The 17,126-nt window shown below is 34.5% G+C and overlaps 2 protein-coding genes across 2 annotated transcripts; one reads left to right on the top strand and one right to left on the bottom strand.

The window, feature by feature from the left end:
* Positions 1 to 5,751: 5,751 nt before the first annotated feature.
* LOC133812576 (UPF0496 protein At4g34320-like) lies at positions 5,752 to 7,925 on the bottom strand. Its single transcript, XM_062246349.1, has 2 exons — positions 7,813 to 7,925; positions 5,752 to 7,704 (listed from the first exon to the last, which is right to left on the bottom strand). The coding sequence occupies exon 2, from the start codon at positions 7,164 to 7,166 to the stop codon at positions 5,961 to 5,963; it is 1,206 nt and encodes a 401-aa protein (XP_062102333.1). The 5' UTR covers positions 7,167 to 7,704; positions 7,813 to 7,925; the 3' UTR covers positions 5,752 to 5,960.
* A 5,666-nt stretch (positions 7,926 to 13,591) lies between these two features.
* On the top strand, positions 13,592 to 15,023 carry LOC133780362 (uncharacterized). Its single transcript, XM_062220156.1, has 2 exons — positions 13,592 to 13,955; positions 14,031 to 15,023. Exons 1-2 carry the CDS (start codon positions 13,710 to 13,712, stop codon positions 14,613 to 14,615), a joined length of 831 nt encoding a protein of 276 aa, XP_062076140.1. The 5' UTR covers positions 13,592 to 13,709; the 3' UTR covers positions 14,616 to 15,023.
* Positions 15,024 to 17,126: the final 2,103 nt, after the last annotated feature.

Below are 17,126 nucleotides of genomic sequence, written 5' to 3' on the forward strand. Positions count from 1 at the left end.
CATTTTGTACTATAAACAACTTGTAAATGTTTTGAATAGCTCATGAGCAGTTTATATACTTAATGAAATATATAATTTCCTTTTTATTGGTTTTCCACCTTAACATGTTAATAACACTTAGAGCACGTTTTTAACCAAATGACTCGGGTAGAGGGTCAAGTTGCTTTTTTGGCTTTTCCTTTTGGACCAGTTTGGATTTGGATCGACTCAGATACCATGTTAGAATGTGGAAATGTGGTATAGAATGTGGAAATGTGGTTTAGAATGTAGAATGTGGGGCATGTTAAGAAGCATGGAGTTTCATCTCAAAATCAATTAGTGATAAGTAGAGTAACTCATGCTCTTATAAATGGTATGATGATCTCACACATTTTCCATGTGGGAAACACTCCCAATGGATGAGGTAAAATACATTATTCTCTAAAATATAGAGAAAAAATTGTGAAAGAAGTCTTCCAATAGGTGAGGTAAACTTAAGCTAGATTACTTTTATTTTGCCTTAATGAATAGTGTCTCTCCACATATAGATAAGCATTATTCATTAAGTAATAAATATTTTATTAATTTTTTTATAAACTTTTGTATATATGTGTGATATGCTATTATGTTTAATTATTTTATTTTTTGAAATGAAAAAAATATATTAAAAATTATAATATTTAAATAATGTAGAGAAAAAAATAAAAAAGTTGATGTATAGTGTAATGTAAAAATTTGAAATAAAATATAAAAAAAAAAAAAAAATTTGGTGAGATATTTTAAAATATAGAGTAGATTAACCACTCGAGTGCTCTGTGACCAATATTTTTCATATGTAGAATATTACATACTCATCCTTTGAAGCATTAGAAGAACGAAATTACACTCCCTTTTCTGACTAAGAAATGAATTTAAAGCTTTGAAAAGCCCAAACTGAGCAAACTTAACACTCCCTTTCTGAAGAAATAAATTTAAGGGAAATTTAAAAAAATGCACTAAAAGTTAAAATAAAATATGAAAAATATGGTACATTACAAAATTATAGAATTTTTGGATAAAAACACGGAGTGGTAAAAGTGTAAATATGGACTAGTGACTTTTAAATCGTAAATAAAAGCGGTAAAATACAATTTTTTGTGATCAACGTTTACAAACTTGTAAATATATGTTACATGTTTGTAAATAATATTTACAAAAATCAGTTTTAGAATTGTATTTTTTATACATAAAATTTACGAACAAAGTCGTAACTAATTTTTTATTTTTGTAACAATAGTCTACAAATCTAGTTTCATAACTAGGAAAGATATTTTTGTAACTAATATTTACAAAAATAATTTACAGTTAAGAAATCCTAGCCAAAATTTATATAAAATATTATACTTTTTCATATGTTACAATATTGTACCAAAAAATTACAGAAACTATTAAATTTATATTATACCACTTAAAAATATAAATTTAAGATATTCATTATTTATAAAACACTGTATTATATATATTTATATAAAATGCAGTTACAGAGTAGTGAATTACAATAATTTTATAAGCAAGTTTTACATTTTTGTAACAACAGTTTGCAAAACTAATTTCACAAAGAAGAATTTTATTTTTGTAACTAACATTTATATAAATATTTATAAATTTATTTAATATGATTGTTACAAAAATTTACAAAACTAATTTTTTAACTTTAAAATATATTTTTACAACAAAGCTTAAAGTTTGATTGGATTAAGATTTTAGTTTAACATTGAGTGGTCATATTTGACTAACTATAATTTTCAAAATAATATAATATTTTTTATCACTATCTCTCCTACTACTATTAATATATGTTACAAAAATTTATGGATATATATATAATAAAATTGGAAGATCATTTATATCAATTTAAATAAAAATACTTCTCTAAACAAATTAATTATAAAAAAGTAATATTAATGAAGAGAATAAAAAAGTGAAAAAAATCATATTTAATTAGAATTTTTGTAAAAGTAGAAGAACGAATTTATAATTAATAGTAGATAAAATATATTCGGTGGTGTAAATTAATCGTATTTTGGTAATTATTTTATCCTATGTATAAATCAAACTTTTTTTTAAGAGGAAATTACATTTTATATGAGATTTTTAATAGAATGTGCAAAAATATGGTTTTTTTTCAAAAAAAAGTTAATCTATGGCTTTTTTTAAGAATTTTCACTTTTATGAGTTTATTTTCCCATATTTTTGTATAAAAGTTGGTTTATGCCATAGTTTTACTCTTAATTAAATTTGGAAGGGTATGTTTGTAATTTAATTATTATTTTTTTTAGGTTATTTGTTTTTTATATTGTTTTTATATTAAATTTTTCTTTGGTTGTTTTGCACAATTTTTTTTTTTGTAATATGAATTGTTTTTAAAATTATTATTTATTTATTATAAACATGTTTTTTTAAGATTGTACGTTTTATTTTCAAATCCTGGGTAGGGTAACCAGTTACTTGATTGATCTTAAAAAAAAAATCATAGAGCTAGGTTAAATAACATGCACCAGGAGGGGTAACTAGTTATCCTGAAATGAGTAACTTTCTGTCATAAGAGGGGTAACCAGTTACCTAAGAGGGGTGACGAGTTACTCATATTAAATATGAAAAGAAACATCAAATTTGAAGGAAAAAAATGGAAGAACACTTCATTAAAAAAGGAAGAAGAAGTAACTATGATTTTAGTAACACAAGTAACTAGTTACCATAAAGAAACCATAAATATACACACACCAGAACGTGAAAGTAACCAGTTACCCTCAGAAATATACACATAAAGAATGTGAAGGTAACCAGTTACCCATTCACGTTTTCATATTTTTATTAGTTTTTTTTCCAAATTTTAGTATTCTTATAAGTGTTACAGTAAAAAGAAAATGCTGAAAAAAATTATTTGATTTATTTTAAGATATAGTGGAAAAAGCTAAAAAAAAAATTACAATAATAAAAGATAATAAATAAAAAAATAGTAGAATAATTATGTAATGTTAAAATATATGTGTGAAAAAAAAGAATAAAAAAAGAAATAGAATGAGAAAAGAATAAGTACAAAAATGAAAAAAAAAATGAAAAAAAAAACAAAAGAAATGATGAATGAAAAAAATATATGAATAAATAAGAATGAAAAGAAGAAGAAGAAAAATAATGGAAAAATGAAAAGAAAAAAAAATTGGTAGAAAAAAATGAAAAAAAAAAATAGAAGAAGAAGAAAAAAAGCTCATATGTGTGAAAAAAGAGAAAAAATGGAAGGAGAAAATAATAAATACAAAAATGAAGAAAAAATAGAATGAAAAAAACTAAAAAAATATGATTAAAAAAAACAATACAAATGAAAGAAAAAAATAGATAAATGAATAAAAATGAAAAAAAGAAGAAGAAAAATGAAAAAATAGAAAGAAAAAAATTAGTAGAAAAAAAAAAGAAAAAGGAAAAAATGGAAGAAAAAACAAGTAAGGAAAAAAAAAAGAAAAAATAATAAAAAAATGATGGAAAAAAATTAACTTCAAAATAAAAAAAAAAAATATAACTATGATAAAAAAATGTGACATTTCCATATTTTAGTTAGCTACTAATTGTGTTTTCCATACTTTAACTTTTTCTTTAATAAATTTCCATACAAATTAAAAAAAGTCTAACTCCCATATTTTTTAAAATAGATAGTATAAAAGCTATATTTTTAAAAAATTCCCTTTTTTTTTTTTTTTTTTATTTCGGTAAAAGATGTAATTTTCCCTAAATTCAAAGCCTCGAAGCCCAAACGTTGCAAACTCCTACCCTATTATACGACAAGGTATCAATTGGCCATTTGGCTCCATGAAGCCTTAACAATGGGCCTGCTCAGTAACCCATTCCTTGCTACATAACCTCGGCCCAATAAAATTTTGGACACATGTGCCATTAATCCTATCCACATGACCTGAGTAGTTAAAGACCCCTAAAAATTGATCGTCTACCGGAAGAGGAGGTTCAACACTAGTTATTCTTTTTTCTTTTTTTCTCAAATAAACGGATCTAACATTAAACTTCAGAAAGTAAAATGGTGATCACACTGGGATCACCTCCCAAAAGTTCAAAATTCCATTAACATTAGAATTAGCCGCCCACTTAGCTAGTGTGTGAGCACTAATATTATTATTTCCACTTATCCAAATTAGAGGAAACTTAGCTTGGTAAATTGAGAGAATAGGACAAGTGTGCAGTGTGATTAGCTATGGCTTGACACAGCATCAAATAATCTGAGAATAGGACACAGCCACTCCATACAAACCTATTGCAAGTTTCAATAAGCAAGAAAAAACGCTTTACACTCAACTTCTAGTTATTCTGAACAACTCTAACCAAGCTACTTACCACTATACTACACGATGACAGTAAAGTTTCTTTGGCCGACACCATCATTGGTAACTCAAGATTTTTACGATTTATTATGCAGGGTAAATACTCATTCAGTACTTTATCTTTTATTGTTATAATAATTAATTTTAATAAATAAATTTAATTAATTAAAAACAAACAAAATTAGAATTAAAATATTAAAAAAATAATTAAAATCTTATTAGTTAACTTTTAATAAATCTAAAATCTAATTTAATTTAATTAATGAAGAAAAAAAAACTCAAATTTCACTCAATGTCACCCTCACCTCTTAGTTCCCCACCCTCACAATCTCACTCATATTTTTTTGTTTCGAATTTAGATTGATTTGTTAATTAAATTAAAATTTTAGTTTATTTAAAGTTACTTAATAAGATTTTAATTTTTACAATTTTTTTTAATTAATCAAATTTATTTTTGAAACAAAATTATTTTAAAATTTTAATTAAATATTTATTTTATTTTATGAATTTTGAAAATATATTTAAATTATTTAAAAATAATAAAATAATATAAAATCAAATAAATCATTAAATGATGGGTATTCTGGAAATATTAAAAATTTTAACTCATAGAGGGTAACAAATTATCTAGTTTTTGCAAACAGATGGTATAAATTGATAATTATAAAAAACAAAGGATACCAAAGTTGTATTTTGATAAAACACATAATACAAAATGAGTATTTAACATTTTTTTATTCTAAAAGTTCTCAATAAAACTAGGCTAATCCTAAAATTGAAGAAAAAAAAAATAGTTAAAAAAAAGAGTTAATGTGTTTTATTTAATTATTTATTTATTTATTTCAAATATAGTATATAGTTAAATTATACCTATCATTAAAAGCAACTATCTTTTTATTTTGATTTTAAAAAAAAAAAAAAAGGTTTTAAATCATAGTGGAAATCAATCAACTAAGAAATGCCATTTGCTTTTTGGTTTGGTTGTCACCCAGGTAACTCTGGTTAGTCACCCATGTAATAATGAGTTGAGATAAAAGAAACTGAATTCATCACTTGCTTAACTTACAAGAGTATTTTATTTTCTTTCCCAATATTGTTTCAACAACTCGTGTGACTATTTGTTCTTCATTAACAAATTCATATGGAAGCAAGAGCTTCCTTTTTAATTTTTTTTCTTCCCCTTAGTGGAGTTTCCTTAGTGGAATTTATTCAATTCCACTTTAACCCCGCTAAAGAAGAGAATCATTATAGGTCAGCTATGTAAATTGTGGTGTAAGATAACAACTGTCCAAGAACTCCAATAAAAAACTCAAGTGGGAAATAGTTCTTTCCTTCCAAAACAGTTTCTATTTTGTTTACAAAAATTTAGTGATAAAGCAATGCATAACCAAATCAATCATTAAAGTTAAATCAGAGAAAATGGGTATTTTTCTACATAAAAACTTTCTGATATTCAATACACAAAGTATAATCCTGATAAACAACAACAATGATGATACAATTTTCACCTAAATGAAAGATCAAACAAGTTTTTGACCCAAGAACAAAGGCGAAATTTTTACCTTAAAAATGTATAATTTGCAAAAAAACAGGAACCAGAGAAGCTCTGGCCATTTAACTTGATGGATCCCTAATTATTCTCTGTATGATCACTTTCCTTGCCATTGTTATTTCTCGAATGCACTTCTCATTCTGTTGAGTTAAACTCTCGGTGGTTTCAGTAAACAGATCCAGCTTTTTCTTGATCTCGTCTATAACGATCTTCAAGGCGTCATCTTGAGTAAGAGCAAATTCAGCATACCCCATCAGTTCTGTAATCAAAATTTCCAACCTGTTAACAAGCACCCGAATGTTCTCCAAATCCTTGAGTGTAACATAAGTTCCAACCTGCATTGAGCTGATTAGTCCTCTCTGTCCTTTAACAGCATTACCATACCGATTCCAAAGCACGTCACACCATTTCCCAACCGAGCCTACTGGGACAGCCAATGCACCAAGAAGGGCTGTAACAACAGGCGGGGCAGCAATGGCAGCAGCCACCACTGAGAAAATCAGCACAGAAACAAATGTTGCCACGAAAATAACATTTGATATCTTTCTCCAAGTCTTGAGAGATTTCAGTTTCTTATCAAGCTTTTTCTTTCTGTGCTGCAACTTCTGCAACATTGTCAACTGCTGCCCAAATACAGATTGAAATAGAGCAAAGAACTCTTCAGTAAAAGGGTCTCCGACCGCCTTGAACCGACCCAATTCTTGTAATGTCTTGGCAAAGCTACTACTACTTCCACTAGAACCACATTCTGTTTCTTCCTCAAACTTACTAACCGCAGCTCGAATTATAAGCTGGTTCCCCATTGCACGCTTGAGACATTTCTCAAGAGCAGTGCAGAAATCCAAAGTTTGGATACTGTTATCAAAGTATTGCTCCACAAGAGAAAACATATCTTGATTGTTCCATATATCTTTTTTTTCCTCTAATATCACTTTCACCACTTCCTGGTTCATCTCAAGCAAACAATCAGTCATCTCCCTGAGCGAGTTGAAAGACAAGGACCTAACCTCAAGTCCGGTGGCAAGGGTGCCAATGACTCTGTTAGTTCGCTCCTGGAGAACAGCATCAAATGGCTGTAGACTAGGGTCGAGTTTACATGCTGTCGCGTACGAGCTAAGATCGATTTCAAATTGTGAACTTTTACTGAATTCGAGTGGAGTCAATGGCTTCGTCGGTGGTTGTGGTTGTGATTGTGGTGGTGGTGGTGGTTGTGGTTGTGGTTGTACTGAATCACTACTAGACGGTTTGCTAGATTTCCCTCCCATCATTTGTAGAGAAAAAAACCAAGAAATGGGAAAGACCCAGAATCTGAATCTTTTATGGAATCACTTGAATCAAATCAACCTCTCCTCCTTCCCCAAAAAGTTTCTGTGTTTGTACTTCAATTCAATCTCTCAGCTAAAGCTTAAACAATCCTAAATAATTATTGAATTTCCAAAAGAAGATATATCCTAGATACCCAACTCGGGTCAAACCTTTTGCTTTAGTAAATTGAAGAAGAGAAGACACAAAATTCCGATTTTTCGACAAGATCTTAAAAACCCAGATGCTATTTCACTCGTAATAAGAAACCCACATGGAAAAAATCGAAAATCTAAAGCTGAAAATGTTTCAAGAAGAGAAAGAGAGAGAGAGAGAGAGAGTGCTCAATGGGAAAGACTAGGGTCGACTTGAGTTACCTGAAATTCAGCTCAATTAGAAAGACAAAGTGGAGTTCTTCTCTCATTTCCATTCGAAGATCTAAACATAACTCTAGTAATCAAGCCAAAACAGCTATATCTCTTCAAAACCCCAGATGAACAAAGACTGCGCATACGGAAAATGGACGAAGCCTTGATGATAAAAGAAGAGGCTTGAAAATAAAGTAAAATGGAATAAACTCATAAAGGGTTGGGAAGTATACAGTATACTAACATTGTTGTATAAAGTGTCTTCTCTTCTCAATATCTACTCGTTTCAAAGAGTCAAAGTCTCCAAGGGCGTCGGCGACTTTGTCCCTTTGGAAAATACACAATTATTATTATTATTTATTATCCTTTCCTTTCTCTCTATTTTTTGTTTTTTTTAAAGACAATAGTCAGTAGTGAAGAAGTCCAAATCGTATTTAGCTGCGGCGGAACCATCGAAGATGTTTCATCTATAACAACAGGACAATATATCCCTCTACTTTTTGTGTTCACATTGAATTTTCGAACATTAATCCTCAATAATCATTCTATATTATATGGTATTAAAATAATCACTAGAAAATAAAATCGCTGTTGGTGTCGTATGTATAATAACTTTACAATTATATGCATTTAAAGAATTTTGTATTTGTTTAATGATGTGTTTGAGAATAAAAAAATAGTATATATAGTGTAGGAAAATATATAAAGTCTTTTTCATTGAAGATTTTTGTGTTTATTATATTTATTGTTTGTATTAAAATAGAACAAAAAATGTTTTTTATTGATAAATGCTAAAAACAATTAATTGAGAAAACTAAATAATGAGAAAATATGAGATGAATAGGAAAGATTGATAATATAAGGTGTAACCTCTCCTTTAACCTAAGTTTTATATAATTAGTAGTAAAAATAACAGTTTAGTTTTATTTATAAAATTTATTAATTTATTTTTATTATATTTTTTAATTATCATTTAAACTTTAAATAAGTAAAATATCATATATTATAAAAAAATGACACAAATATATTGAAAAAAATTAAAAGTCAAAACATTGTCTATAATTTTTATTTTTTTATTTAAAAAATTATTTGATGTTGTTTATTAATTTGAAATTTAGTATTCATAATTTAAATTTTGGTATTTTTTATATTTTTATTTATATATTATATGTGGTGAATCTAATTTTATATTATTTGTTTTCTAAATTTCTTTTAGAAAAAATATTCAATGTAATAAAATATTAAGAAATTCTAAAATAAAACTATGAATTTAAAAAGTTTATTTGATCAATTTTAATTATTTAATTTAAAAAATTTAAGATAATAAAAAGTTATATATAAATATATATTATTCAATTAATGGCTAGAACAATTAAAATAAGTAATTTCTCATTAAAAAAACTAAACGAAAAAAATAATAAAAATGTATATTTATGCTCTATGTCACTATTACATATATGTTTGGATAACAAAATACATTAAGTGACAAAATAAATAATTAATAAAGAAAGAAAAAAATAAATTTAGACACATAAATATTTTATGGTTATAGTTTTGAAAACACAATTGAATGAATAATTTAATATGAAATTTTAAAATATATGGTGAGAAATTATTATATCTCATTTATTACCTTTTATTTTCATTTTCAATTTATTTACCTTATTTAGATTATTTTATTATTTTTTAATTTATTTAGATGACTTTAAAACAAACGATGTTAGAAAATAATACAAAAATGTTACATCTAATGGAAACCAACTTCAGTTAAACTAATATTTATAATATATAAAGATATATATATATATATATATAATTATTAACACCTCCATCGTTTAAATAAATCATCTTTTAAGTAAGTATTTATTACAAGTATAAAATTAAAATAATAAGAAAAATAAAGTTTACTATCTAGCATAGGGGGGCATACTAAACTAAAATTGCTTTATAAATAAAATCAACCATATAAGATTGAGATGAAAATTTTGTATAACTTAAATACTTTCGCTACAAATATCCATTTATATAATAAATTAGTATAATACAATAATAACTTAATAAAACTATATAAATGAATAGAAAAAAAGTATAACAAAAGGAAATCTCAAACAAATAAGAAAAGGTAATAAAGTATTAGTGAGTTCAAAAAGACTTGTCAATCTTATTACCTAAAGAAAAATCTTAGTTATAACAAAATATTAAATTATTGAAAATTCTTATTAATCTCTCAAAATTAAAAATACAACATTTAAATGAATAAAATCTCAATTAACTCAGTCCCGATAAATTGATAAAACAAATTTTGATAGAACCTCCAGGACCTACATTTTTTGCGTCCTAAATCTAAATTCATGCCACTCGTAACATTCGACGATAAGAAATATAACATATTCCCAACAATTAAGATGATTGTAAAGCTTATTCTCTGTTGACGCCGCTTTTCGTCAACAGATAAAAGAAGAGAGCACGCAAACAATTAAAGACAATGGCTAAAACAAACAAACGAATCAGACACGCGGTTTTTACGTGGTTCAGCAGTTAAATCTGCCTAGTCCACGAGTCTCTGTTATTAATCTCAAGATTATCTCTGAACAATCCTTTAGCATGAATTCTCCAGAGTTTTCTCTCAAGAATCAGAAATTCCATCCTTTACAATGGTGCATGCCTTCTCTATTTATAGAGAAGGATGCAGAATACTATCCCACATATTTTGGGTAGTTACTCTTTTGTGAATAAAATAAATGGCTTTAAATGCCTATAATCAGATATAAAAGGAAACGTCCCTGAAGACCAGGAAACGCATAACTGACCAAATAATATCCCACGATTCTTGGGGATTTACATTAATAAATGAGGATCATGTCCCATATCTACAACACTTGTAGACATTCAAGGTAGTCATTGCGTATCTCCAAGGCTTCACGTCATTGTGCGAGCCGCTGACACTTCCCGAGCTTACATTTCTTTCGAGATGGCATATCGAGCTCGAGATCCCTGCTCCGAAGTTGCTTCTGAAGATGAGGGGCTCACAGAGCTATCCTTCGAGATCGAGATCATTTCGAGGTCACCATATTCGAGGTCTGTATCACACTTTGCAGGCTCCGATTTACAATCGTAGAGCATACCCTTAACCCTCACGAGACCATTTAATGCGAACTCAGCTTTCGAGGTCATATTTTCTACAGCTCGAAATCTGGGTATAACATTTTGCCCCCTCAAAAGTATTTGTTCGAATCCTAAGAGAAGGAAACTTTTGAACTACTTTTTTCGGGAACCATACTGTCACTCTCTTAAAAACGGACACGTGCCAGATGGGTATTGCTCACTTTAGGTACTTGAGTACCTTGGGAACATGCCCACGATCGTTCGTCTGACAGCTTTTCGGCGCTTATCTCATCATCGACTCCCCTCCATTCGATCTGATGAGGATTTCAATCAACGTTCCTGATTAATTCAGTTTTCCCACCTATTTATGCAAGACTCCCTCTTCGTCTTCTTCACATTTTCTCATCACAGACCAGAAAAAAGAAACACTCCCTAAACCTCTTACCACAGTTCATGCTCATTGCATGTTTTCCAGGCCGAAGAAACAAAAGAATCCTGGTTTGTACGACTCAGTGAGTTCTTTCCTGCAACCTCTTCTCCACTCGACGATTTCGCTGCACTCCCCATTACTGTGTAAGTACGCCATTTTTGTTGTTCCTTTTATATTGTGCTGGCTGTGTATGTTAGTTTACGTTATTAGCATGATGCGATAGGAGGGTTTGAACCGATAGGTTTTTAGGCTTTCTGGATTTTCACTCTGGAAGTTCGTCTCTGGTTTATATTCAGATTCAATCGTTTGAATGTGGTTTCAACTTTCTGGGTTTTGAAGATTTTAGGCTATGATTCTTGTACACCAAGTTTTCGGGTAAAAACCCTTATTCTTGACAATTACACGAAACCCGAAAAAGCCCTTTCCTGGCTAACCGCCACCTTTCTTTCCCTTGAACTTCGGGATTTTCAAAAAATCATCCACGTTCTTTTTCTTCCCTGTGGAACACGTGCTCGGGTCTTAATATTTAGTTTCTTGCCCTTAGTTATCCGAGCTTATCTTATCGAGTTCGTGATCCTTGCATGCATGGCCCTCACCATTTTTTCTTTCTCGTTAGATGTCACAGAATCTGGAAAGACGGTGGGGGTCATTACGAGCAATCCCTTACGAGCCCAAATCTCCGAGCCCGGAATCGGTCTTTGTCCGGAACCAGCGTCGGATTAAAGAGTACGAGATCGCACGCGAGCAAGAAGACATCCGAGCCCACTATCGCCGCCAGATTGACGAGGTCATCGAAAAGAAGAGAAGGGTCCTTCGGGAAGCCATCTATCCGGAGCCGAACCCCGGACCTAGGCCAGTTCCCCTTGACCCCGCGTTAAAAGTCACGGTAGCATACTATCCGGGGGAACTTCAGTTTTCCTTAATGGCGGAGCCTTCGTCTTCGCAGCCTAGGAGGGAGATGTTTGAAGCCGAGTTCTACCAGAGCTCGGTTACCACCTCCGACCAGATAACTGACATCCTGGCCCTTCATGGCCTTAGCTCATTGGACACACTGAACTGCCGAGCTCCGACAAGACATGAACGGAGCTGCTTCGCTCCTGGGGGCCGCGATTCCAGTGTGAAGTACGCGGCCTGGAGCCAGGAACACCTAAAGGCAGGAGCTTTGCTGCCCCTGAAGTCCTTTTTCAGAGATTTCACCGATTTCGTTGGGTTGGCTCCATTCCAACTCAACACCAATTCATACAGGGTGCTGTCTGCCCTGAGGTCCTTATTCCACGAGCTGGGGTGGATAGGACCTTCACCCCAAGAGATTTTATACCTCTTTTGTTTGAAGAGTAATCCCTCCCGAGCTCGGGGAGGAGATGGTTTTTACTACCTTTCGAGCTATCCCAAAGAGACAAAAATCTTTGAAGACCTTCCGAACCATCCCCCTGACTTCAAAAGGGCTTTTTTCTGGACAGACGGTCTGTTCCCGTCTCGACATCGTTCGTTTAGGCGAATTCGTAAGTATTCTCGTTACTTTCTATTTTTGAGCTCGAATCTTTAGCCCTTGTATCCATGTTTAGTTGAAGTGTATCTCGCCTTTCAGCTAACTTTCAGCGTCCCACCCCCGACGAGACAATGAAGGAGCACAGAGGGAGCCTGCTCCGACTCCCTTATGGCAGGAGGTCTCTTTCATTTCTGTTACATGAGGACAAGCTTCGAGCTTGTGGCTTGTTGGGACAGGGCCAGTCAACCTCTGACTGGTCCAGTAAAAAATACGAACGCTGGGAGGAAGTGCCTCTGCCCACAGGCATCCTTCCTCCGAGGAGGAAAAGGAAAACACCTCTCCCAATTCGCTCGAGAAGTCCGCGGTCAGGGAACAAGGCAAATGATGAAGCCTCGGGTTCGGACTCTGATGGAGGTAAAACCCTTCCTACTTCGCGAATGTGGTCTCCCACTTTATTAAAACACAGGCCCAATAGACTAGTCTCGTGCCCACAGGATAGATATCACTTCTATATATGGAGTTGGGTAGATGACTGTGTCCATAGGTTTGATAGTGGGCTCGGGAAATATGACACTATGTATACCACAGACGAGATGTGGAATGGGATAGCTGTGCAGTATGGGACCAATGACTATAGGGACCTTTCGAGGTTATCACCAACTTATAGGGAAGGCCCTCCCCCCGCCTCTTCTGAAGACGGGGGAATTTCATGGTCCCCAAGCTCGATCTCGGGGGAAAGTTCCAGTTAGGTTTTTTCTTTCACCACTCTATATAGTGTTGGAGTAACTTGTATTTCTTTCACTGACTCACTGTGATGACTTGTGCAGGCAACATGGACTCCGACCTCGACGCCCTCATTGACAATGCGGGTGCCAAGAGGAGCAAGCGCCCCAGGGCAAGGGGACTGACAACCAGTCAGCCTGGGAAAAGCTCCAAGAGATCCAGGAAAACGCCTCCTCCTCCCCCGCCGGCTTCGAGCTCTGCTGTTGCGTCGACTGGCCAGACTAACGTCCCCACGACGATACCACCCTCGCAGGTCGTCGTCCCTGTGGTGGCGCCGGCCTCGCAGACTGATATCGCTGCCGTGGTTGAATCCCAACCTCCTGTGGCGGGTCAAATGCCTTCTACCCAGCTCGCCAAAAGACCTTCTGCTTCCCGAGCCCAGAAGCTAACTATTTCCACCCATATGGATTCGTATGTGGTGGATAATGCTGCCGGTCCTCACGGGTCTACGCTGATCTCGGATGTAATGTCCCGGATTGGCCAGAGCTACGGCAATTTTGAGGCTCCTCAGTGGCAGTGTCTAACTGGCACTCGGGACCGCACTGTCCTGTACGAGAAGAGTATCGAGCACACTGCCGCGGTAAGTATCCTATATATTCCCTTTGCTTACATTCATGCTGTCTCGAGGCTAATGATGGTTTCTTCCTTTTTTCAGGCTCTTGCTTTCACTGCCCAGCTTAATTACGAGCTGAACAACGAGGTCCATACGAGCAGGACCCTCGCCCAAGAGGAGAGGGACCTCCACCTTAAAGCGAATGACGACCTGAAGGCAGTGAATACTAAGCTCGAGGCAGTGGTTAAGGAGCGTGAGGAAATGGCCAAGGAGCTCGGAAAGCTGAAAAACGAACTCGAGGAGCAGAAGAAAGACAACATCCAGCTTCGGGAGACCAACAAGAAGCTCGAGGAAGACAAGGCCGTCACCCTCGACCTCATGGAGGATATCAAAACCCGCCTTACTGCTGAGTTCAAAGAAAAGAAGGAAACGGCGGTCGATTCAGCCATGTACCGGATGTGGGCCTATAACGAAGAACTGGACACCAGTTTTTTGGGTCCCCTCGAGGCGTCCTTCCTCGAACGATGGAATGCCCGGCTCGAGAAGGAAGAGGCTGACCAGCTCGAGAAGGATAAAGCTACTCCGAGTACTGTTTCGGAGGGAGCTCAGGAGGATAGTCATGCTATTCGTCCTGAGGGGTCCGGTGCCACTGATGCTGAGAAGGCCAAGGAGACTCCTCTTCTTTGAATCTGACCTCGGGGAGATCAGTTTTCGGGGCTGCGTCCCATTATTTCTGTAATTATTTCAACTTGTGCCCACGGGGCTGATACAATTCCCTTTATTATTCTTTTATATACTTACATTTCTTGGTTCGAAATATTTTGCATATTTTTATAATTGATGGACCGGTTATGTTTATTTATGCATACAAACATAGTTTGGATTTAGGCTCGAAATTCGATGCATTCATGCATAGTTTATTCGATTTATCCGTTTCCAACCTCGTTATTTATCAAGGTCGGACATTACTGTAACCATGAACTGAAAAGTACTTATATGGCATGTAATATGAATGATTTGGTTAATCTTTTTAGTCACTTTCCCTCATCCTTAGTATCTTAGCTCCGAGGTTATGAGTTCGAAACTATTTTAAGATGTTCCAGCCTCGATCTCGACATATTTTGTGACGGGTTTAGGCTCCCATTCATCATTGATCGATAATTTGGCTGGTTTGTTCCAAACCTGTTATGCTTGCAAATCTGGTTAATTCCAAACGTTTTTGGTTTTTGGTAGCTCGGTAATGTCCGAACTATCTAAGCCCGCATACTTGGTTATTTCCAAATACTTAATGTTTTTTATAATTCGGTTAAGTCCGAACTATCTAAGCTCGCTCGGTTAAGTCCGAACTATCTGAACTCGCGTATTTGGTTATATCCAAATACTTTTTTGTTTTTTATAATTCGGTTAAGTCCGAACTATCTTAGCTCGCGTATTTGGTTGTATCCAAATACTTTTTGTATTGTATATTTTTTTTTTCTTTTTAAAGCTAGAGGTATGTATACCAATGTTGCCCCCTTAATATCCTATGAGTGTGACCATAGGTTATTAAATTAAGAGAGATTGCAAAAATAAAAATAAGTTACATGTGAAACAAAGTAGACCCTTTATTTGAAATTAAAAAACAAACTAAGTACAGAAAATCATGGTTACGGGCGACACTTCCTACACTATTGATAATATGGTCTAAGGTGTTCGCCATTCCATGCTCGTGGTATGAGGTTCCCATCTAATCTCGCAAGTTTGTATACGCCAGGGCGGATGACTGATTCTATCTGGTATGGTCCTTCCCAGTTTGGCCCGAGTACTCCTGCTGCTGGATCTCGGGTTGCTAAGAATACTCGTCTCAAAATCAGGTCTCCTACTCCGAACTTTCGACTTCGGACCCTTTTATTGAAATATCTTGTTGTTCGTTGCTGGAAAGCAGCATTTCTCAGCTGAGCCTCCTCCCTTTTTTCTTCGATCAAGTCTAGGGTTTCTTCGAGCTGAGTATGATTGGAACTTTGGTCGTAAATCTGAGTTCGAATTGTCGGAATTTCGACCTCAATGGGCAACATTGCCTCGCAGCCGTATGCTAGAGAAAACGGGGTATGCCCAGTTGATGTCCGAGCTGTAGTTCTATATCCCCAAAGGACTTGGGGTAATTCCTCAGGCCATCGTCCCTTTGCTTCTTCCAACTTTTTCTTCAAGGAACTCTTGAGAGTTTTATTAACGGCTTCGACCTGACCGTTCGCCTGAGGGTGAGCCACTGACGAAAAGCTCTTTATTATACCGTTCTTGTTACAAAAGTTGGAAAATAAGTCGCAATCAAACTGGGTTCCGTTGTCAGACACAATCTTTCTTGGCACTCCATATCGGCATACGATGTTCTTTACCACGAAATCCAGGATCTTCTTCGAAGTTATGGTCGCCAATGGTTCAGCCTCCGTCCATTTTGTGAAGTAATCAACCGCGACCACAGCATACTTTACTCCTCCTTTGCCAGTTGGGAGTGAGCCTATGAGGTCGATGCCCCATACCGCAAAAGGCCATGGGGACGTCAACATGGTTAGTTCGGAAGGTGGAGCTCGGGGTATCGTGGCGAATCTCTGGCACTTGTCACATTTTTTCACGAACTCGAAAGAATCCGTCTTAATGGTTGGCCAGAAATATCCTTGGCGTATAACTTTCTTGGATAGGCTGTGCCCCCCAGTATGATCTCCGCAAAACCCTTCATGAACTTCTCTAATAATCTTCTTTGCCTCGGGGGGAGTCACGCATCTGAGCAATGGCATGGAATACCCTCTTCTGTATAGCCTTCCATCCAGGATGGTGTAACGAGGAAGTTGATACATTAGTTTCCAAGCCTGACTTCGATCTTTGGGAAGAATTCCATTTTCGAGGTATTCAACGATCGGGCTCATCCAGGTCGGTTCTGTCTCGATCATGCACACATCTTCCTTGTCTGACTCAGTAATGCTGGGTGCTGATAGATGTTCTATGGGTACAACATTCAGCTCCTCATTTTCAGTGGAAGTGGCGAGCCGAGCTAAGGCATCTGCATTTGAGTTTTGTTCTCGGGGAACTTGTTCGATTGCATAAAACTCAAAAAACTCCAATGCGTACTTTGCCTTCTCCAGATAAGCTGCCATTTTTGTGCCACGAGCCTGATATTCTCCCAAGATTTGATTAACTACGAGCTGGGAGTCGCTGTAGCAATGT

The sequence above is a fragment of the Humulus lupulus genome, chromosome 1, assembly GCF_963169125.1.
Source record: "Humulus lupulus chromosome 1, drHumLupu1.1, whole genome shotgun sequence".
Lineage (NCBI taxonomy): Eukaryota > Viridiplantae > Streptophyta > Magnoliopsida > Rosales > Cannabaceae > Humulus > Humulus lupulus.